The sequence below is a fragment of the Salvelinus alpinus genome, chromosome 11 (assembly GCF_045679555.1).
Source record: "Salvelinus alpinus chromosome 11, SLU_Salpinus.1, whole genome shotgun sequence".
Taxonomy (NCBI): domain Eukaryota; kingdom Metazoa; phylum Chordata; class Actinopteri; order Salmoniformes; family Salmonidae; genus Salvelinus; species Salvelinus alpinus.
Genome location: NC_092096.1, coordinates 73,184,515 through 73,208,093, shown reverse-complemented (window position 1 = coordinate 73,208,093; position 23,579 = coordinate 73,184,515). Strand labels below are relative to the sequence as shown.

The following is a 23,579-nucleotide window of genomic DNA, read 5'->3' as shown; positions in this document are numbered from 1 at the left end:
TGTAGTATAGTAGTAGTGTAGTCCACTGTAGTATAGTAGTAGTGTAGTCCACTGTAGTATAGTGGTAGTGTAGTCCACTGTAGTATAGTAGTAGTGTAGTCCACTGTAGTAGTGTAGTCCACTGTAGTATAGTAGTAGTGTAGTCCCCTGTAGTATAGTAGTAGTGTAGTCCGCTGTAGTATAGTAGTAGTGTAGTCCGCTGTAGTATAGTATTAGTAGTGTAGTCCACTGTAGTATAGTAGTAGTTTAGTCCACTGTAGTATAGTAGTATAGTAGTCTGCTGTAGTATAGGAGTAGTGTAGTCCACTGTGGTATAGTAGTAGTGTAGTCCGCTGTAGTATAGTAGTAGTGTAGTCCACTGTAGTAGTGTAGTCCGCTGTAGTATAGTAGTAGTGTAGTCCACTGTAGTAGTGTAGTCCACTGTAGTATAGTAGTCCACTGTAGTATAGTGGTAGTGTAGTCCACTGTAGTATAGTGGTAGTGTAGTCCACTGTAGTATAGTAGTAGTATAGTAGTAGTAGTGTAGTCGTGGTTGGACCACACTATTCAACCGTGGTCACGTTGGGGGGAGGTTGTGGTCACATTGGAGGGAGGTTGTGGTCACATTGGAGGGAGGTTGTGGTCACATTGGAGGGAGGTTGTGGTCACATTGGAGGGAGGTTGTTGTCACATTGGAGGGAGGTTGTGGTCACATTGGAGGGAGGTTGTGGTCACATTGGAGGGAGGTTGTGGTCACATTGGAGGGAGGTTGTGGTCACATTGGAGTGAGGTTGTGGTCACATTGGAGGGAGGTTGTGGTCACATTGGAGGGAGGTTGTGGTCACATTGGAGTGAGGTTGTGGTCACATTGGAGGGAGGTTGTGGTCACATTGGAGGGAGGTTGTGGTCACATTGGAGGGAGGTTGTTGTCACATTGGAGGGAGGTTGTGGTCACATTGGAGGGAGATTGTGGTCACATTGGAGGGAGGTTGTGGTCACATTGGAGTGAGGTTGTGGTCACATTGGAGGGAGGTTGTGGTCACATTGGATGGAGGTTGTGGTCACATTGGAGGGAGGTTGTGGTCACATTGGAGGGAGGTTGTGGTCACATTGGAGGGAGGTTGTGGTCACATTGGAGGGAGGTTGTGGTCACATTGGAGGGAGGTTGTGGTCACATTGGAGGGAGGTTGTGGTCACATTGGAGTGAGGTTGTGGTCACGTTGGAGGGAGGTTGTGGTCACATTGGAGTGAGGTTGTGGTCACATTGGAGGGAGGTTGTGGTCACATTGGAGGTTGGTTGTGATCACATTGGAGGGAGGTTGTGGTCACATTGGAGGGCGGTTGTGGTCACATTGGAGGGAGGTTGTGGTCACGTTGGAGGGAGGTTGTGGTCCGACATCTAGAAGAACCATCTGAAAGCTTCTCCACTGGGCACCGAGGGAATAGAGGGAGGACTCTGAGGAGAGAAGGAAACACACTGTTAAATACTGACCAGTGGGAATAGAGGGAGGACTCTGAGGAGAGAAGGAAACACACTGTTAAATACTGACCAGTGGGCACCGAGGGAGGACTCTGAGGAGAGAAGGAAACTGTTAGGAATTTTGTTAATAAATAGTTAAAACAAATTCTAGCTTTAGATAAAAATATAACAAATTGAACTCTGCATGCCTGGTGAAAAGAGATTTGTGTTGTGGGTTATAAAGTAAGCAGAAAGGGTCATTCAACTCTGGTTGAACTGACCCAACTTAGCCCTGAGATGTTTAGATAAGGCTGTGGGTCACTTTTTAGGTCTTTCATTATCTTGAGTTGTCTGCTGAAGTGGTAATCAATTATAGTGAGCCTTCAGGATAAATGATTATATGGTGTTTCATGTGAGTGTCCTGTGAGGTTAGAATGAACTTTTGAACCTGTTTTCTATTTGTTAGGACAATAAGACTCATTCTGTAATCTATGACGTCATATATTGTATATAAACCTGTGTTTATGATCAAATGGGAGCTTGCTCCGAGAATAAACACTATTGTCTAGTTTTGATATGACTGTATCCTGTCTATTTTATGTTGATAAGTATCTTACAAATTCTTATAGATAGACAGATTGAGTTTAATTAATGAGTATATTGTAGGAATTATTTAATTCCACTAACAGAAACACACTGTTAAATACTGACCAGTGGGAATAGAGGGAGGACTCTGAGGAGAGAAGGAAACACACTGTTAAATACTGACCACTGGGCACCGAGGGAGGACTCTGAGGAGAGAAGGAAACACACTGTTAAATACTGACCAGTGGGAATAGAGGGAGGACTCTGAGGAGAGAAGGAAACACACTGTTAAATACTGACCAGTGGGAATAGAGACTGGACTGTTAGAGACTGACAAGTGGGAATAGAGACTGGACTGTTAGAATACTGACCAGTGGGAATAGAGACTGGACTGTTAGAATACTGACCAGTGGGAATAGAGACTGGAAAGAGACATGAGGGGTGCCATAACGAAGCTTGGGAGGGGCTGAGTGCAGGGAACACGATCGCATGTGACAGTACTGATAAGGGGAGAAACCGTTGAAGGCTCATATCACTTAGTTCCCTGCTTAGCAATAATGATGCAATGTTTAGCGATAAGGAGGAGACTCCACCCACAGTGGGGTATGAATCCACCACGGGGGAAGCCATGTCTGTGTCTGAATACAGCTTTGTCGACCCTTTGGGAGTAATTAAACTAGGTCAATCTTCTCTAGTGTCCGTGAGTTATTTACTCTGAAAATTAGAACCTAACAGTTGTAACGTTTACAGAAGAGACAGAAATGCCAAAGGTGGAGGTGTTGCTGTTTATATTCAGAACCACCTTCCTGTAAAGATTAGAGAGGATCTCATGACAAATCAAATTGTATTTGTCACATTCACCATATACAACAAGTGAAATGCTTACTTACAAGCCCTTAACCAACAATGTAGTTTTCAGAAAAAATACCTAAAAAATGTAACTTTTTGTTTGTTTGTTGTAACATATAATTAAAGAGCAGCAGTAAAATAACAATAGCGAGGCTATATACAGGGGGTTACCGGTATAGAGTCAATGTGCGGGGGCACCCGTTAGTTGAGGTAATATGTACATGTAGGTAGAGTTAATTAAGTGACTATGCATAGATAACAACAGAGGGTAGCAGTGGTGTAAAGGGGGGGGGGGCAATGTGAATAGTCTGGGTAGCCATTTGATTAGATGTTCAGGAGTCTTATGGTTTGGGGGTAGAAGCTGTTTAGAAGCCTCTTGGACCTAGACTTGGCGCTCCGGTACCGCTTGCCGTGAGGTAGCAGAGAAAACAGTCTATGACTAGGGTGGCTGGAGTCTTTGACAATTTTTAGGGCCTTCCTCTGACACCGCCTGGTATAGAGGTCCTGGATGGCAGGAAGCTTGGCCCCAGTGATGTACTGGGCTGTACGCACTACCCTCTGAAGCGCCTTGCGGTCGGAGGCTGAGCAGTTGCCATACCAGTCAGTGATGCAACCGGTCAGGATGCTCTCGATGGTGCAGCTGCACAACCGATTGGCAAAACGTACAGCAAGTTGAGAAATCATGTGACTAAACTGAATATAAAGAGGAAGAAACTACACTATGAAACAAAGATAAATGACATAAAGAATGACAGTAAAAAGCTTTGGAGCACCTTCAATGACATTTTGTGGGTAAAAAGGCTAAATTCATTGAATCAGATGGCTCATTCATTACAAAACCTTAACCGACCTTAATGATTTTTTTTCATTGGCAAGATTAGCAATCGTAGAGATGACATGCCAGCAACAAACACTGACACATCCAAGTATATCGGACCAAATTATGAAAGACAAGAATTGTACTTTTGAATTCCGTAAAGTGAAGTCGGTGTGGAAGAGGTGAAAAAAGTATTGTTGTCTGTCAACAATGACAAGACACTGAGGTCTGACGACCTGGATGGAAACTTACTGAGGAGAATAGCAGACGATATTGCCACTCCTATTTGCCACATCTTCTATTTAAGCCGACTAGAGAGCGTGTGCCCTCAGGCCTGGAGGGAAGCTAAAGTCATTCCTCTACCTAAGAATAGTAAAGCCCCCTTTGCTGTCTCAAATAGCCCACCAATCAGCCTGTTACCAACCATCAGTAAACTTCTGGAAAAAATGGTGTTTAACCAGATACAATGCTATTTCACAGTAAACAAATTGACAACAGAATTTCAGCATGCTTATAGGGAAGGACATTCAACAAGCACAGCACTTACACAAATGACTGATGATTGGCTGAGAGAAATTGGTGATAAAAGGATTGCGGGGGCTGTTTTGTTAGACTTCAGTGCAGCTTTTGGTATTGAAACTAGTGCTCAGACACACAGCTCAGACACCCATACATACCCCACAAGACATGCCACCAGAGGTCTCTTCACAGTCCCCAAGTCCAGAACAGACTATGGGAGGTGCACAGTACTACATAGAGCCATGACTACATGGAACTCTATTCCACATCAGGTAACTGATGCAGCAGGAGAATCAGATTTTAAAAAACAGATAAAAATACACCTTATGGAACAGCAGGGACTGTGAAGAGACACAAACACAGACACACACACGATAACATACTCACTATACACACACGTACACATGGATTTTGTGTTGTAGATATGTGGTAGTGGAGTATGGGCCTAAGTGTGATGTGAATTATGTAATGAATGTATTGTAATGTTTTTTAACCCCAGGAAGAGTAGCTGCTGCCTTGGCAGGAACTAATGGGGATCAATAATAAACCCCAGGAAGAGTAGCTGCTGCCTTGGCAGGAACTAATGGGGATCCATAATAAAACCCAGGAAGAGTAGCTGCTGCCTTGGCAGGAACTAATGGGGATCTATAATAAACCCCAAGAAGAGTAGCTGCTGCCTTGGCAGGAACTAATGAGGATCCATAATAAACCCCAGGAAGAGTAGCTGCTGCCTTGGCAGGAACTAATGGGGATCCATAATAAACCCCAGGAAGAGTAGCTGCTGCCTTGGCAGGAACTAATGGGGATCCATAATAAACCCCAGGAAGAGTAGCTGCTGCCTTGGCAGGAACTAATGGGGATCCCTAATAAACCCCAGGAAGAGTAGCTGCTGCCTTGGCAGGAAGTAATGTGGATCCATAATAAACCCCAGGAAGAGTAGCTGCTGCCTTGACAGGAACTAATGGGGATCCATAATAAACCACAGGAAGAGTAGCTGCTGCCTTGGCAGGAACTAATGTGGATCCATAATAAACCCCAGGAAGAGTAGCTGCTGCCTTGGCAGGAACTAATGGGGATCCATAATAAACCCCAGGAAGAGCAGCTGCTGCCTTGGCAGGAACTAATGGGGATCAATAATAAACCCCAGGAAGAGTAGCTGCTGCCTTGGCAGGAACTAATGTGGATCCATAATAAACCCCAGGAAGAGTAGCTGCTGCCTTGGCAGGAACTAATGGGGATCCATAATAAACCCCAGGAAGAGTAGCTGCTGCCTTGGCAGGAACTAATGGGGATCCATAATAAACCCCAGGAAGAGTAGCTGCTGCCTTGGCAGGAACTAATGGGGATCCATAATAAAACCCAGGAAGAGTAGCTGCTGCCTTGGCAGGAACTAATGGGGATCTATAATAAACCCCAAGAAGAGTAGCTGCTGCCTTGGCAGGAACTAATGGGGATCCATAATAAACCCCAGGAAGAGTAGCTGCTGCCTTGGCAGGAACTAATGGGGATCCATAATAAACCCCAGGAAGAGTAGCTGCTGCCTTGGCAGGAACTAATGGGGATCCATAATAAACCCCAGGAAGAGTAGCTGCTGCCTTGGCAGGAACTAATGGGGATCCATAATAAACCCCAGGAAGAGTAACTGCTGCCTTGGCAGGAACTAATGGGGATCCAAAATAAAACCCAGGAAGAGTAGCTGCTGCCTTGGCAGGAACTAATGGGGATCTATAATAAACCCCAAGAAGAGTAGCTGCTGCCTTGGCAGGAACTAATGGGGATCCATAATAAACCCCAGGAAGAGTAGCTGCTGCCTTGGCAGGAACTAATGGGGATCCCTAATAAACCCCAGGAAGAGTAGCTGCTGCCTTGGCAGGAAGTAATGTGGATCCATAATAAACCCCAGGAAGAGTAGCTGCTGCCTTGACAGGAACTAATGGGGATCCATAATAAACCCCAGGAAGAGTAGCTGCTGCCTTGGCAGGAACTAATGTGGATCCATAATAAACCCCAGGAAGAGTAGCTTCTGCCTTGGCAGGAACTAATGGGGATCCATAATAAACCCCAGGAAGAGCAGCTGCTGCCTTGGCAGGAACTAATGGGGATCAATAATAAACCCCAGGAAGAGTAGCTGCTGCCTTGGCAGGAACTAATGTGGATCCATAATAAACCCCAGGAAGAGTAGCTGCTGCCTTGGCAGGAACTAAAGGGGATCCATAATAAACCCCAAGAAGAGTAGCTGCTGCCTTGGCAGGAACTAATGGGGATCCATAATAAACCCCAGGAAGAGTAGCTGCTGTCTTGGCAGGAACTAATGGGGATCCATAATAAACCCCAGGAAGAGTAGCTGCTGCCTTGGCAGGAAGTAATGTGGATCCATAATAAACCCCAAGAAGAGTAGCTGCTGCCTTGGCAGGAAATAATGTGGATCCATAATAAACCCCAGGAAGAGTAGCTGCTGCCTTGGCAGGAACTAAATGGGATCCATAATAAACCCCAGGAAGAGTAGCTGCTGCCTTGGCAGGAACTAATGGGGATCCATAATAAACCCCAGGAAGAGTAGCTGCTGCCTTGGCAGGAACTAATGGGGATCCATAATAAACCCCAGGAAGAGTAGCTGCTGCCTTGGCAGGAACTAATGGGGATCCATAATAAACCCCAGGAAGAGTAGCTGCTGCCTTGGCAGGAACTAATGGGGATCCATAATAAACCCCAGGAAGAGTAGCTGCTGCCTTGGCAGGAACTAATGGGGATCCCTAATAAACCCCAGGAAGAGTAGCTGCTGCCTTGGCAGGAAGTAATGTGGATCCATAATAAACCCCAGGAAGAGTAGCTGCTGCCTTGACAGGAACTAATGGGGATCCATAAAAAAAACCCAGGAAGAGTAGCTGCTGCCTTGGCAGGAACTAATGTGGATCCATAATAAACCCCAGGAAGAGTAGCTTCTGCCTTGGCAGGAACTAATGGGGATCCATAATAAACCCCAGGAAGAGCAGCTGCTGCCTTGGCAGGAACTAATGGGGATCAATAATAAACCCCAGGAAGAGTAGCTGCTGCCTTGGCAGGAACTAATGTGGATCCATAATAAACCCCAGAAAGAGTAGCTGCTGCCTTGGCAGGAACTAAAGGGGATCCATAATAAACCCCAAGAAGAGTAGCTGCTGCCTTGGCAGGAACTAATGGGGATCCATAATAAACCCCAGGAAGAGTAGCTGCTGTCTTGGCAGGAACTAATGGGGATCCATAATAAACCCCAGGAAGAGTAGCTGCTGCCTTGGCAGGAAGTAATGTGGATCCATAATAAACCCCAAGAAGAGTAGCTGCTGCCTTGGCAGGAAATAATGTGGATCCATAATAAACCCCAGGAAGAGTAGCTGCTGCCTTGGCAGGAACTAAATGGGATCCATAATAAACCCCAGGAAGAGTAGCTGCTGCCTTGGCAGGAACTAATGGGGATCCATAATAAACCCCAGGAAGAGTAGCTGCTGCCTTGGCAGGAACTAATGGGGATCCATAATAAACCCCAGGAAGAGTAGCTGCTGCCTTGGCAGGAAGTAATGTGGATCCTTAATAAACCCCAGGAAGAGTAGCTGCTGCCTTGGCAGGAACTAATGGGGATCCATAATAAACCCCAGGAAGAGTAGCTGCTGCCTTGGCAGGAACTAATGGGGATCCACAATAAACCCCAGGAAGAGTAGCTGCTGCATTGGCAGGAACTAATGTGGATCCATAATAAACCCCAGGAAGAGTAGCTTCTGCCTTGGCAGGAACTAATGGGGATCCATAATAAACCCCAGGAAGAGCAGCTGCTGCCTTGGCAGGAACTAATGGGGATCAATAATAAACCCCAGGAAGAGTAGCTGCTGCCTTGGCAGGAACTAATGTGGATCCATAATAAACCCCAGGAAGAGTAGCTGCTGCCTTGGCAGGAACTAAAGGGGATCCATAATAAACCCCAGGAAGAGTAGCTGCTGCCTTGGCAGGAACTAATGGGGATCCATAATAAACCCCAGGAAGAGTAGCTGCTGTCTTGGCAGGAACTAATGGGGATCCATAATAAACCCCAGGAAGAGTAGCTGCTGCCTTGGCAGGAAGTAATGTGGATCCATAATAAACCCCAAGAAGAGTAGCTGCTGCCTTGGCAGGAAATAATGTGGATCCATAATAAACCCCAGGAAGAGTAGCTGCTGCCTTGGCAGGAACTAAATGGGATCCATAATAAACCCCAGGAAGAGTAGCTGCTGCCTTGGCAGGAACTAATGGGGATCCATAATAAACCCCAGGAAGAGTAGCTGCTGCCTTGGCAGGAACTAATGGGGATCCATAATAAACCCCAGGAAGAGTAGCTGCTGCCTTGGCAGGAACTAATGGGGATCCATAATAAACCCCAGGAAGAGTAGCTGCTGCCTTGGCAGGAACTAATGGGGATCCCTAATAAACCCCAGGAAGAGTAGCTGCTGCCTTGGCAGGAAGTAATGTGGATCCATAATAAACCCCAGGAAGAGTAGCTGCTGCCTTGACAGGAACTAATGGGGATCCATAATAAACCCCAGGAAGAGTAGCTGCTGCCTTGGCAGGAACTAATGGGGATCCATAATAAACCCCAGGAAGAGTAGCTGCTGCCTTGGCAGGAACTAATGGGGATCCATAATAAACCCCAGGAAGAGTAGCTGCTGCCTTGGCAGGAACTAATGGGGATCCCTAATAAACCCCAGGAAGAGTAGCTGCTGCCTTGGCAGGAAGTAATGTGGATCCATAATAAACCCCAGGAAGAGTAGCTGCTGCCTTGACAGGAACTAATGGGGATCCATAATAAACCCCAGGAAGAGTAGCTGCTGCCTTGGCAGGAACTAATGTGGATCCATAATAAACCCCAGGAAGAGTAGCTTCTGCCTTGGCAGGAACTAATGGGGATCCATAATAAACCCCAGGAAGAGCAGCTGCTGCCTTGGCAGGAACTAATGGGGATCAATAATAAACCCCAGGAAGAGTAGCTGCTGCCTTGGCAGGAACTAATGTGGATCCATAATAAACCCCAGGAAGAGTAGCTGCTGCCTTGGCAGGAACTAAAGGGGATCCATAATAAACCCCAAGAAGAGTAGCTGCTGCCTTGGCAGGAACTAATGGGGATCCATAATAAACCCCAGGAAGAGTAGCTGCTGTCTTGGCAGGAACTAATGGGGATCCATAATAAACCCCAGGAAGAGTAGCTGCTGCCTTGGCAGGAAGTAATGTGGATCCATAATAAACCCCAAGAAGAGTAGCTGCTGCCTTGGCAGGAAATAATGTGGATCCATAATAAACCCCAGGAAGAGTAGCTGCTGCCTTGGCAGGAACTAAATGGGATCCATAATAAACCCCAGGAAGAGTAGCTGCTGCCTTGGCAGGAACTAATGGGGATCCATAATAAACCCCAGGAAGAGTAGCTGCTGCCTTGGGAGGAACTAATGGGGATCCATAATAAACCCCAGGAAGAGTAGCTGCTGCCTTGGCAGGAAGTAATGTGGATCCTTAATAAACCCCAGGAAGAGTAGCTGCTGCCTTGTCAGGAACTAATGGGGATCCATAATAAACCCCAGGAAGAGTAGCTGCTGCCTTGGCAGGAACTAATGGGGATCCATAATAAACCCCAGGAAAAGTAGCTGCTGCCTTGGCAGGAAGTAATGTGGATCCATAATAAACCCCAAGAAGAGTAGCTGCTGCCTTGGCAGGAAGTAATGTGGATCCATAATAAACCCCAAGAAGAGTAGCTGCTGCCTTGGCAGGAACTAATGGGGATCCATAATAAACCCCAGGAAGAGTAGCTGCTGCCTTGGCAGGAAGTAATGTGGATCCATAATAAACCCCAAGAAGAGTAGCTGCTGCCTTGGCAGGAACTAATGTGGATCCATAATAAACCCCAGGAAGAGTAGCTGCTGCCTTGGCAGGAACTAATGGGGATCCATAATAAACCCCAGGAAGAGTAGCTGCTTCCTTGACAGGAACTAATGGGGTTCCATAATAAACCCCAGGAAGAGTAGCTGCTGCCTTGGCAGGAACTAATGGGGATCCATAATACATACACATACATTCCTCCCTCTCATCCCTCCCTCCCTCCTTCCTCTCTCACTCATTCCTCCCTCCTCTCTCCCTCCCTTCTCTCTCCCTTCCTCCTCCTCTCCTCTCCCTCCATCCTCATCCCTCCCTCCTCTCTCTTCCTCTCTCTCTCCCTCTTCTCTCCCTCCTCCTCTCCCTCCCTCCTCTCTCCCTCCCTCCCTCCTCTCCCTCCTCTCTCCCTCCCTCCTCTCTCCCTCCCTCCTCCTCTCTCCCTCCCTCCCTCCTCTCCCTCCTCTCTCCCTCCCTCCTCTCTCCCTCCCTCCTCCTCTCTCATTCTCTTCTCCCTCTCCCCTCCTCTCCCAGAGGAACAGAGATTATCCCTCTGCTTGCAGCAAGGGAACATTCTAATGAGCCTCTGAACACACGTTGGGGTAGTCACACACAGCTATCCTCCCATTTGATGCTACATTAGAAGGTTAACACTGCTAACTCCCCCTCTCCCCTAGCGTGGTGTGAGTGCGGCGAGGACTCAGAGGTCTAATGTTGACGTGAACACACCTTTCCTCTACACTGATTTTCATTAGTTTTGTATTATCACTGCAGACCTCAGTTCACACCACCAGCTATCAGTCTGACACACTCTGCATCTCTCTGCAGGGTGTGTGTGTGTGTGTGTGTGTGTGTGAGAGAAAGAGAGAGAGAGAGAGAGAGAGAGAGAGAGAGAGAGAGAGAGAGAGAGAGAGAGAGAGAGAGAGAGAGAGAGAGAGAGAGAGAGAGAGAGAGAGAGAGAGAGAGAGAGAGAGAGAGAGAGAGAGAGAGAGAGAGAGAGAGAGAGAGAGAGAGAGAGAGAGAGAGAGAGAGAGAGAGAGAGAGACATACAGAGAGAGAGAGAGAGACAGAGACAGAGAGACATACAGAGAGAGAGAGAGAGAGAGAGAGAGAGAGAGAGAGAGAGAGAGAGAGAGAGAGAGAGAGAGAGAGAGAGAGAGAGAGAGAGAGAGAGAGAGAGAGAGAGAGAGAGAGCAGAGAGAGAGAGAGAGAGAGAGAGAGACAGAGAGAGAGACAGAGAGAGAGAGAGAGAGACAGAGAGAGAGACAGAGAGAGAGAGAGAGACAGAGAGAGAGACAGAGAGAGAGAGAGAGAGAGAGAGAGAGAGAGAGAGAGAGAGAGAGAGAGAGAGAGAGAGAGAGAGAGAGAGAGAGAGAGCAGAGAGAGAGAGAGAGAGAGAGACAGAGAGAGAGACAGAGAGAGAGAGAGAGAGACAGAGAGAGAGACAGAGAGAGAGAGAGAGAGACAGAGAGAGAGACAGAGAGAGAGAGAGAGAGAGAGAGAGAGAGAGAGAGAGAGAGAGAGAGAGAGAGAGAGAGAGAGAGAGAGAGAGACAGAGACAGTGACAGTGTGATAATGTGTGATGTGTAGTGTGCCGTGGTGGTTACCTCTCTAACAGAACTGAGAGCAGCTGGTGACGAGCACTGGTTCCCTAAAGGAACCTGAAAACCTGAAGTGGCACACACACATGCTAACACACACACGCTAACACACACACGCTTACACACACACGCTAACACACACACACTTACACACACACACTTACACACACACACTTACACACACACACTTACACACACACACTAACATACACACTAATACACACACGCTTACACACACACACTAACATACACACTAACACACACACGCTTACACACACACACACTAACATACACACTAACACACACACGCTAACACACACACTTACACACACACGCTAACACACACATGCTTACACACACACGCTAACACACAGACATGCATTGATGACACACGCTCACACACACACGTACTGGTAATTACAGTTAATTGGAGCTGGCAGAGCAGTGTGGGAAGAGTTGAATAACCCAGAGAGAGAGAGAGCGAGAAGAGAGACAGAGGGGAGGGGGGAGAGAGAGACAGCAATAGAGAGGAGAGAGATAGCAATAGAGAGGAGAGAGACGGAGGGGAGGGGGGAGAGAGATAGCCAATTACCTTGAATGAGTTACAGGACAAAATAAAAACCCTCCAACCCAAAAAGGCCTGTGGTGTTGATGGTATCCTTAATGAAATGATCAAATATACAGACAACAAATTCCAATTGGCTATATTAAAACTCTTTAACATCGTCCTTAGCTCTGGCATCTTCCCCAATATTTGGAACCAAGGACTGATCACCCCAATCCACAAAAGTGGAGACAAATTTGACCCCAATAACTACCGTGGAATATGCGTCAACAGTAACCTTGGGAAAATACTCTGCATTATCATTAACAGCAGACTCGTACATTTCCTCAATGAAAACAATGTACTGAGCAAATGTCAAATTGGCCTTTTACCAAATTACCGTACAACAGACCATGTATTCACCCTACACACCCTAATTGACAACCAAACAAACCAAAACAAAGGCAAAGTCTTCTCATGCTTTGTTGATTTCAAAAAAGCCTTCGACTCAATTTGGCATGAGGGTCTGCTATACAAATTGATGGAAAGTGGTGTTGGGGGTAAAACATACGACATCATTAAATCCATGTACACAAACAACAAGTGTGCGGTTAAAATTGGCAAAAAACACACACATTTCTTCACACAGGGTCGTGGGGTGAGACAGGGATGCAGCTTAAGCCCCACCCTCTTCAACATATATATCAACGAATTGGCGCGAGCACTAGAACAGTCTGCAGCACCCGGTCTCACCCTACTAGAATCCGAAGTCAAATGTCTACTGTTTGCTGATGATCTGGTGCTTCTGTCACCAACCAAGGAGGGCCTACAGCAGCACCTAGATCTTCTGCACAGATTCTGTCAGACCTGGGCCCTGACAGTAAATCTCAGTAAGACCAAAATAATGGTGTTCCAAAAAAGGTCCAGTCGCCAGGACCACAAATTCCATCTAGACACCGTTGCCCTAGAGCACACAAAAAACTATACATACCTCGGCCTAAACATCAGCACCACAGGTAGCTTCCACAGAGCTGTGAACGATCTGAGAGACAAGGCAAGAAGGGCATTCTATGCCATCAAAAGGAACATAAATTTCAACATACCAATTAGGATCTGGCTAAAAATACTTGAATCAGTCATAGAGCCCATTGCCCTTTATGGTTGTGAGGTCTGGGGTCCGCTCACCAACCAAGATTTCACAAAATGGGACAAACACCAAATTGAGACTCTGCATGCAGAATTCTGCAAAAATATCCTCCGTGTACAACGTAGAACACCAAATAATGCATGCAGAGCAGAATTAGGCCGATACCCACTAATTATCAAAATCCAGAAAAGAGCCGTTAAATTCTACAACCACCTAAAAGGAAGCGATTCCCAAACCTTCCATAACAAAGCCATCACCTACAGAGAGATGAACCTGGAGAAGAGTCCCCTAAGCAAGCTGGTCCTAGGGCTCTGTTCACAAACACAAACACACCCCACAGAGCCCCAGGACAACAGCACAATTAGACCCAACCAAATCATGAGAAAACAAAAAGATAATTACTTGACACATTGGAAAGAATTAACAAAAAAACAGAGCAAACTAGAATGCTATTTGGCCCTAAACAGAGAGTATACAGTGGCAGAATACCTAACCACTGTGACTGACCCAAACCTAAGGAAAGCTTTGACTATGTACAGACTCAGTGAGCATAGCCTTGCTATTGAGAAAGGCCGCCGTAGGCAGACATGGCTCTCAAGAGAAGACAGGCTATGTGCTCACTGCCCACAAAATGAGGTGGAAACTGAGCTGCACTTCCTAACCTCCTGCCCAATGTATGACCATATTAGAGACACATATTTCCCTCAGATTACACAGATCCACAAAGAATTTGAAAACAAATCCAATTTTGATAAACTCCCATATCTACTGGGTGAAATTCCACAGTGTGCCATCACAGCAGCAAGATTTGTGACCTGTTGCCACAAGAAAAGGGCAACCAGTGAAGAACAAACACCATTGTAAATACAACCCATATTTATGTTTATTTATTTTAACTTGTGTGCTTTAACCATTTGTACATTGTTACAACACTGCATATATATAATATGACATTTGTAATGTCTTTATTGTTTTGAAACTTCTGTATGTGTAATGTTTACTGTTCATTTTTATTGTTTATTTGACTTTTGTATATTATCTACCTCACTTGCTTTGGCAATGTTAACACATGTTTCCCATGCCAATAAAGCCCCTTGAATTGAATTGAATTGAATTGATAGCAATAGAGAGGAGAGAGAGGAGAGGAGGGGGAGAGAGATAGCAATAGAGAGAAGGAGAGAGATGGAGGGGGAGAGAGAGACAGCAATAGAGAGAAGGAGAGAGATGGAGGGGGAGAGAGAGACAGCAATAGAGAGAAGGAGAGAGATAGAGGGGGAGAGAGATGGAGGAGAGGGGGAGAGAGATAGAGATAGAGTTTAAACTACGTTACACATATCATTTATGTTAAAGAGAGATGTGATAGAGAGTTTAAATGACGTTATCCAATCCTATCAAATATACACCGGTCAGGGATGTCCAACATAAAGCCCATTAAAGCCCAACGTGTTTGGATGAAGACAGTCCTCAAAATAACACCATAACCGTTAAAACAAACTGTTTCTGTATGTGTGGAAATAACAGCTGACTGAAGATGGGACGGCCTGGGCATTCTGCTGTAAAATGGACTCTACAGTAACATGAGCATTCTGCTGTAAAATGGACTACAGTAACATGGGCATTCTGCTGTAAAATGGACTACAGTAACATGGGCATTCTGCTGTAAAATGGACTCTACAGTAACATGGGCATTCTGCTGTAAAATGGACTCTACAGTAACATGGGCATTCTGCTGTAAAATGGACTCTAAAGTAACATGGGCATTCTGCTGTAAAATGGACTCTACAGTAACATGGGCATTCTGCTGTAAAATGGACTCTACAGTAACATGGGCATTCTGCTGTAAAATGGACTACAGTAACATGGGCATTCTGCTGTAAAATGGACTCTACAGTAACATGAGCATTCTGCTGTAAAATGGACTCTACAGTAACATGGGCATTCTGCTGTAAAATGGACTCTACATTAACATGGGCATTCTGCTGTAAAATGGACTACAGTAACATGGGCATTCTGCTGTAAAATGGACTCTACAGTAACATGGGCATTCTGCTGTAAAATGGACTCTACAGTAACATGGGCATTCTGCTGTAAAATGGACTACAGTAACATGGGCATTCTGCTGTAAAATGGACTCTACAGTAACATGAGCATTCTGCTGTAAAATGGACTCTACAGTAACATGGGCATTCTGCTGTAAAATGGACTCTACAGTAACATGGGCATTCTGCTGTAAAATGGACTCTACAGTAACATGGGCATTCTGCTGTAAAATGGACTCTACAGTAACATGGGCATGCTGCTGTAAAATGGACTCTACAGTAACATGGGCATTCTGCTGTAAAATGGACTCTACAGTAACATGGGCATTCTGCTGTAAAATGGACTCTACAGTAACATGGGCATTCTGCTGTAAAATGGACTCTACAGTAACATGAGCATTCTGCTGTAAAATGGACTCTACAGTAACATGGGCATTCTGCTGTAAAATGGACTCTACAGTAACATGGGCATTCTGCTGTAAAATGGACTCTACAGTAACATGGGCATTCTGCTGTAAAATGGACTCTACAGTAACATGGGCATTCTGCTGTAAAATGGACTCTACAGTAACATGGGCATTCTGCTGTAAAATGGACTCTACAGTAACATGGGCATTCTGCTGTAAAATGGACTCTACAGTAACATGGGCATTCTGCTGTAAAATGGATTCTACAGTAACATGGGCATTCTGCTGTAAAATGGACTCTACAGTAACATGGGCATTCTGCTGTAAAATGGACTTTACAGTAACATGGGCATTCTGCTGTAAAATGGACTCTACAGTAACATGGGCATTCTGCTGTAAAATGGACTCTACAGTAACATGGGCATTCTGCTGTAAAATGGACTCTACAGTAACATGGGCATTCTGCTGTAAAATGGACTCTACAGTAACATGGGCATTCTGCTGTAAAATGGACTCTACAGTAACATGGGCATTCTGCTGTAAAATGGACTCTACAGTAACATGGGCATTCTGCTGTAAAATGGACTCTACAGTAACATGGGCATTCTGCTGTAAAATGGACTCTACAGTAACATGAGCATTCTGCTGTAAAATGGACTCTACAGTAACATGGGCATTCTGCTGTAAAATGGACTCTACAGTAACATGGGCATTCTGCTGTAAAATGGACTACAGTAACATGGGCATTCTGCTGTAAAATGGACTCTACAGTAACATGGGCATTCTGCTGTAAAATGGACTCTACAGTAACATGGACATTATGCTGTAAAATGGACTCTACAGTAACATGGGCATTCTGCTGTAAAATGGACTCTACAGTAACATGGGCATTCTGCTGTAAAATGGACTCTACAGTAACGTGGGCATTCTGCTGTAAAATGGACTCTACAGTAACATGGGCATTCTGCTGTAAAATGGACTCTACAGTAACATGGAATCTACAACGGGAAAACACGCATGGAGTTGCAGCAAATGAGTCTTCGGTTGCCTCGGCAACACCCCCTCCCCCCTGCAGCAGCACACGCAGTCAGGAGCTAAGGAGGTAATGGAGGAGATAATGATGCTAGGAGATAATGATGCCAGGAGATAATGATGTGAGGAGACAATGATGCTAGGAGATAATGATGCTAGGAGATAATGATGCTAGGAGATAATGGTGCTAGGAGATAATGATGTGAGGAGATAATGATGCGAGGAGATAATGATGCTAGGAGATAATGATGTGAGGAGATAATGATGCGAGGAGATAATGATGCTAGTCGAACGGTTATGACATGACCGCTGTCATTTGGCTGACCAATAGTGTCGAAAATATCCTAAAACTAACTTTTGCAAATTTTTGACGGCGAGGAAATATAACACATTTTGCATTGAAGACCGAGTGGGTTTGACACCCCTGGCCTACGTGGTAGGGGCTAGGGATGGAATAGGCTCTGTGTGGCTGTATTCTGATTCTCTACCCCTATCCTGAAGTGTGCACTTGTTCACTAACCCCTCATGCATTTAGAAAAGCATTGGATTGGTGCTAGGACAGCTGGAGGGAGTTTCCACCATATTCCTCACACCAGTCGGTCCCTCTTAAATCCATGAGGGGGAGTGTATGAATGCAGACTTCAGGGGAAGGGTTGAGAATCTGAACGTAGAATCTGTGTGTGTGTGTGTGTGTGTGTGTGTGTGTGTGTGTGTGTGTGTGTGTGTGTGTGTGTGTGTGTGTGTGTGTGTGTGTGTGTGTGTGTGTGTGTGTGTGTGTGTGTGTGTGTCTGTATGTGTGTGTGTCTGTGTGTGTGTGTGTCTGTGTGTGTGTGTGTCTGGCTGTGTGTGTCTGTGTCAGTGCCTGTCTGTGTGTGTGTGTGTATGTGTGTGTGTGTGTGTGTGTCTGTGTGTGTGTGTGTCTGTGTGTGTGTGTGTGTGTGTGTGTGTGTGTGTGTCTGTCTCCTACCTCTAGCTGTATACTCCCAGCCTTCTTCTTCAGTTCGTCACACTTCCTGAACCTACAGATCTGATGACCTGTCTTCCTGTTCCTACAGGCTGAACACACCCCACAGTTAATCAGCCGTCTGCAGGGAGCACACACTCCACACCGCTTCCTCTTCCTCTTGGAGACTCCTGACCCCTGACCCCCAGAGGTCATCCCTGGCGAGGTCGAAGGGCAGGGGGAGGAGTTTGTCTGGTTGGCGTGGTGACAGTCCGACAGCAGTTGGTTATGATTGGTCGTCATCTGGAAGTGGGAGGAGTCCGAAATGTTATTGTGCGACCCCATCGCCATGACGAGGACCCCGGGTGGTAACCCCAACATCCCGGCGGGGAAGTTGGACATGTTGACCCCGTTGACTCCGCCTCCTCCTCCGTTGTCACTGCTGCTGCGATTCGATAGGCTGAGCATGTCCTGGTGGGCATGGCCCACTTTGGTCATGTGATTGGCGGCAGCATAGCCGGACTGGAAGTTGTTATTCCCGTGATGGTGATGCATTTCCTGTCCCTGTGAGGAGGCGTGTCCTCCATGTCTTGCGTGCTGCTTGCCCTCTCCACCCTGACCGCCCGCCACGCCGCCGGTCCGGTGGGGCTGCATGTGCGTTGTCGAGGGCGACGGGTGTGTTGCGGGCGGCGCTAGGGGCGTGGCCTGATGCACGGGAGGTTTCCGCCCCCAAAGCATCGCCGCATTGACGTTCATATTCATGTTGATGTTGTCGTGACAACCCCACGGCGTCACGCCCGCCACGCTCACTCCGAGCCTGCCGCCGGGGAACATGGGAGCGGTGATGCGGGCGAGCTTGGCCGACTGAGGGAAGTTCATGCTGTTTACTGCGTTCATATTCACGTTGGTTTTAGTGTAGAAGTTAGCGAAGGATTGGTAACGCTCCATCTCAGCCGTATAGTCCAGGACCGGAGTCAGACCACAACCGTCCACGGTGACCGCACCGCTCTGATCGTGGCGGTGGTGGTGACCGTGCGTGGTCGTGGTTGAGGACAGGTTGTGACCGCTGTGATCGTTGTGTACACCGCTGGACCTGGTCAGACCAGACATGACCATACTGTGGGAACACGGTTGGAGGTCTGCAGTCTGGTCAGTCTGCGGTCTGGTCAGTCTGCGGTCTGGTCAGTCTGCGGTCTGGTCAGTCTGCGGTCTGGTCAGTCTGCGGTCTGGTCATTCTCGGGTTGCTGTCTGTCAGAAGATTTAACCCTTTATGGTCTCATTTGAAGACCTCTCTGGGGAGAGAGAGAAACATATACATTTTTAAAATAGTGAATAACTTAACATATACATACAGAAACAACATGCCAGGATTAGTTTGGTCTAACTAAATCCTCTAACCACTGGCTTAGTTTGGTCTAACTAAATCCTCTAACCACTGGCTTAGTTTGGTCTAACTAAATCCTCTAACCACTGGCTTAGTTTGGTCTAACTAAATCCTCTAATCACTGGCTTAGTTTGGTCTAACTAAATCCTCTAACCACTGGATTAGTTTGGTCTAACTAAATCCTCTAACCACTGGCTTAGTTTGGTCTAACTAAATCCCCTAACCACTGGCTTAGTTTGGTCTAACTAAATCCTCTAACCACTGGCTTAGTTTGGTCTAACTAAATCCTCTAACCACTGGCTTAGTTTGGTCTAACTAAATCCTCTAACCACTGGCTTAGTTTGGTCTAACTAAATCCCCTAACCACTGGCTTAGTTTGGTCTAACTAAATCCTCTAACCACTGGCTTAGTTTGGTCTAACTATATCCCCTAACCACTGGCTTAGTTTGGTCTAACTATATCCCCTAACCACTGGCTTAGTTTGGTCTAACTATATCCCCTAACCACTGGCTTAGTTTGGTCTAACTATATCCTCTAATCACTGGCTTAGTTTGGTCTAACTAAATCCTCTAACCACTGGCTTAGTTTGGTCTAACTAAATCCTCTCCATCTCTCACAAGCTTAGCAGTGGTGGAAAAAGTACCAAATTATCATACTTGAGTATGAAAAGTATTTGGTTTGAAATATACTTACGTATCAAAAGTAAAAGTATAAATAATTTCACATTCCTTATACTAAGCAAACCAGACGGCATTATTTCTTGTTTTATTATTTTTCTGATAGCCAGGAGCACACTCCAACACTCAGACATAATTTGCATACGAAGCATTTGTGTTTAGTGAGTGATGCTCTCTGTTTAGTGAGTCCTCCAGATCAGAGGCAGTAGGGATGACCAGGGATGTTCTCTGTTTAGTGAGTCCTCCAGATCAGAGGCAGTAGGGATGACCAGGGATGTTCTCTGTTTAGTGAGTCTTCCAGATCAGAGGCAGTAGGGACGACCAGGGATGTTCTCTGTTTAGTGAGTCCTCCAGATCAGAGGCAGTAGGGATGACCAGGGATGTTCTCTGTTTAGTGAGTCCTCCAGATCAGAGGCAGTAGGGAGGACCAGGGATGTTCTCTGTTTAGTGAGTCCGCCAGATCAGAGACATTTAGGAATGTAGTGAAGTAAAAGTTGTCAAAATATAAATAGTGAAGTAAAGATACCCCCAAAAAGTAGTACTTAAGTAGTACTTTAAAGTATTTTTACTTAAGTACTATAAACCACTGCAAGCTAGGTTTCCATCCAATTGGGACAGATTTTCATGCAAATATTCTAAAATCTGTTTAAAGAAAAGATGTGCATTTTCCCACTAGTGGCGTTTCCACCAAACTGACTTACGTTCTTGTGTGTGATGACGTAGTGCACACAAAATGTACGTTCTTGTGTGTGATGACGTAGTGCACACAAAATGTACGTTCTTGTGTGTGATGACGTAGTGCACACAAAATGTACGTTCTTGTGTGTGATGACTTAGCGCACACAAAATGTACGTTCTTGTGTGTGATGACGTAGCGCACACAAAATGTACGTTCTTGTGTGTGATGACGTAGTGCACACAAAATGTACGTTCTTGTGTGTGATGTCGTAGTGCACACAAAATGTACGTTCTTGTGTGTGATGACGTAGTGCACACAAAATGTACGTTCTTGTGTGTGATGACGTAGTGCACACAAAATGTACGTTCTTGTGTGTGATGACGTAGTGCACACAAAATGTACGTTCTTGTGTGTGATGACGTAGTGCACACAAAATGTACGTTCTTGTGTGTGATGACGTAGTGCACATAAAATGTACGTTCTTGTGTGTGATGACGTAGTGCACACAAAATGTACGTTCTTGTGTGTGATGACGTAGTGCACACAAAATGTACGTTCTTGTGTGTGATGACGTAGTGCACACAAAATGTACGTTCTTGTGTGTGATGACGTAGGGCACACAAAATGTACGTTCTTGTGTGTGATGACTTAGCGCACACAAAATGTACGTTCTTGTGTGTGATGACGTAGCGCACACAAAATGTACGTTCTTGTGTGTGATGACGTAGTGCACACAAAATGTACGTTCTTGTGTGTGATGACTTAGCGCACACAAAATGTACGTTCTTGTGTGTGATGACGTAGCGCACACAAAATGTACGTTCTTGTGTGTGATGACGTAGTGCACACAAAATGTACGTTCTTGTGTGTGATGACGTAGCGCACACAAAATGTACGTTCTTGTGTGTGATGACGTAGTGCACACAAAATGTACGTTCTTGTGTGTGATGACGTAGCGCACACAAAATGTACGTTCTTGTGTGTGATGACGTAGTGCACACAAAATGTACGTTCTTGTGTGTGATGACGTAGGGCACACAAAATGTACGTTCTTGTGTGTGATGACGTAGCGCACACAAAATGTACGTTCTTGTGTGTGATGACGTAGCGCACACAAAATGTACGTTCTTGTGTGTGATGACGTAGTGCACACAAAATGTACGTTCTTGTGTGTGATGACGTAGTGCACACAAAATGTACGTTCTTGTGTGTGATGACGTAGTGCACACAAAATGTACGTTCTTGTGTGTGATGACGTAGTGCACACAAAATGTACGTTCTTGTGTGTGATGACGTAGTGCACACAAAATGTACGTTCTTGTGTGTGATGACGTAGTGCACACAAAATGTACGTTCTTGTGTGTGATGACGTAGTGCACACAAAATGTAGGCTCTTTTGAATGTTCAATGTGTTTCCATTACATTTTCAACTTTACTGATAGTTTTGTCACAAACTGTTGTGTTAAATGGCAAATGGGTCCACTCTGGTTTTGGCATGTGCTCTCTACACCACAGCTGGCAGATACAGTGCGGGTAGACTAGTCTACATGATGGGATTATTATGTATAAGAGAGAAAATATTGGTATTTGTCAAATTTCCGTCAAGCATCGATCATCACGTCACCAGAATAAGACCCCCGATATTTATTGGAACGGAGGATCAAGCTCATCACCGTGACCTTTCACCCCCCTGTGAAGTTCATCATCATTTATTTAATCTGTAGACTAATAAACTGCATGCTTTCCCAAGTCGGAGTGAGAGGAGCTTATGCCATGTCAGAGTGACTCCGAGTTTACCTTGATTTGATGGTTATTATATCAATATTTGTGCATAGAGGCATTTCCAACGCCATTTCTTCTATAATTAATTTTACCGAAACAACAACATCCCACCGTGTCGTACTACCAAATGATCGGTCGGCATTATACCGAAACCTCCTGTTTCCATCACAACTGTCATTTATAAAATTATACCGGACTTCCTGTTTCCATCACAACTGTCATTTATAAAATTATACCGAAACTTCCTGTTTCCATCACAACTGTCATTTATAAAATTATACTGAAACTTCCTGTTTCCATCACAACTGTCATTTTTTAAATTATACCGGAACTTCCTGTTTCCATCACAGCTGTCATTTATAAAATTATACCTGAACTTCCTGTTTCCATCACAACTGTCATTTATAAAATTATACCGGAACTTCCTGTTTCCATCACAACTGTCATTTATAAAATTATACCGAAACTTCCTGTTTCCATCACAACTGTCATTTATAAAATTATACCGAAACTTCCTGTTTCCATCACAACTGTCATTTATAAAATTATACCGAAACTTCCTGTTTCCATCACAACTGTCATTTATAAAATTATACCGAAACTTCCTGTTTCCATCACAACTGTCATTTATAAAATTATACTGAAACTTCCTGTTTCCATCACAACTGTCATTTTTTAAATTATACCGGAACTTCCTGTTTCCATCACAGCTGTCATTTATAAAATTATACCTGAACTTCCTGTTTCCATCACAACTGTCATTTATAAAATTATACCGGAAGTTCCTGTTTCCATCACAACTGTCATTTATAAAATTATACCGGAACTTCCTGTTTCCATCACAACTGTCATTTATAAAATTATACCGAAACTTCCTGTTTCCATCACAACTGTCATTTATAAAATTATACCGAAACTTCCTGTTTCCATCACAACTGTCATTTATAAAATTATACCGAAACTTTCTGTTTCCATCACAACTGTCATTTATAAAATTATACCGAAACTTCCTGTTTCCATCACAACTGTCATTTATAAAATTATACCGGAACTTCCTGTTTCCATCACAGCTGTCATTTATAAAATTATACCGAAACTTCCTGTTTCCATCACAGCTGTCATTTATAAAATTATACCTGAACTTCCTGTTTCCATCACAACTGTCATTTATAAAATTATACCGGAACTTCCTGTTTCCATCACAACTGTCATTTATAAAATTATACCGGAACTTCCTGTTTCCATCACAACTGTCATTTATAAAATTATACCGG

The 23,579-nt window shown here is 45.0% G+C and overlaps 1 protein-coding gene across 2 annotated transcripts in view; it reads right to left on the bottom strand.

Moving 5' to 3' along the window:
• LOC139534773 (uncharacterized) overlaps nt 1-23,579 on the bottom strand; it is a 27,171-nt gene continuing 3,592 nt past the window's right edge. Inside the window, exons 2-3 of one of the 2 annotated variants that reach the window (XM_071334204.1) lie at nt 17,808-19,075; nt 1-1,435 (exon numbers count right to left, since the gene is read on the bottom strand). In XM_071334204.1, coding sequence (XP_071190305.1) covers nt 1,379-1,435; nt 17,808-18,899 — 1,149 coding nt within the window. In that variant the 5' untranslated portion in view covers nt 18,900-19,075 and the 3' untranslated portion in view covers nt 1-1,378. Of the gene's footprint in view, nt 1,436-17,807; nt 20,503-23,579 lie in introns of those variants that run through there. The other variant, XM_071334205.1, reaches the window with a different exon arrangement.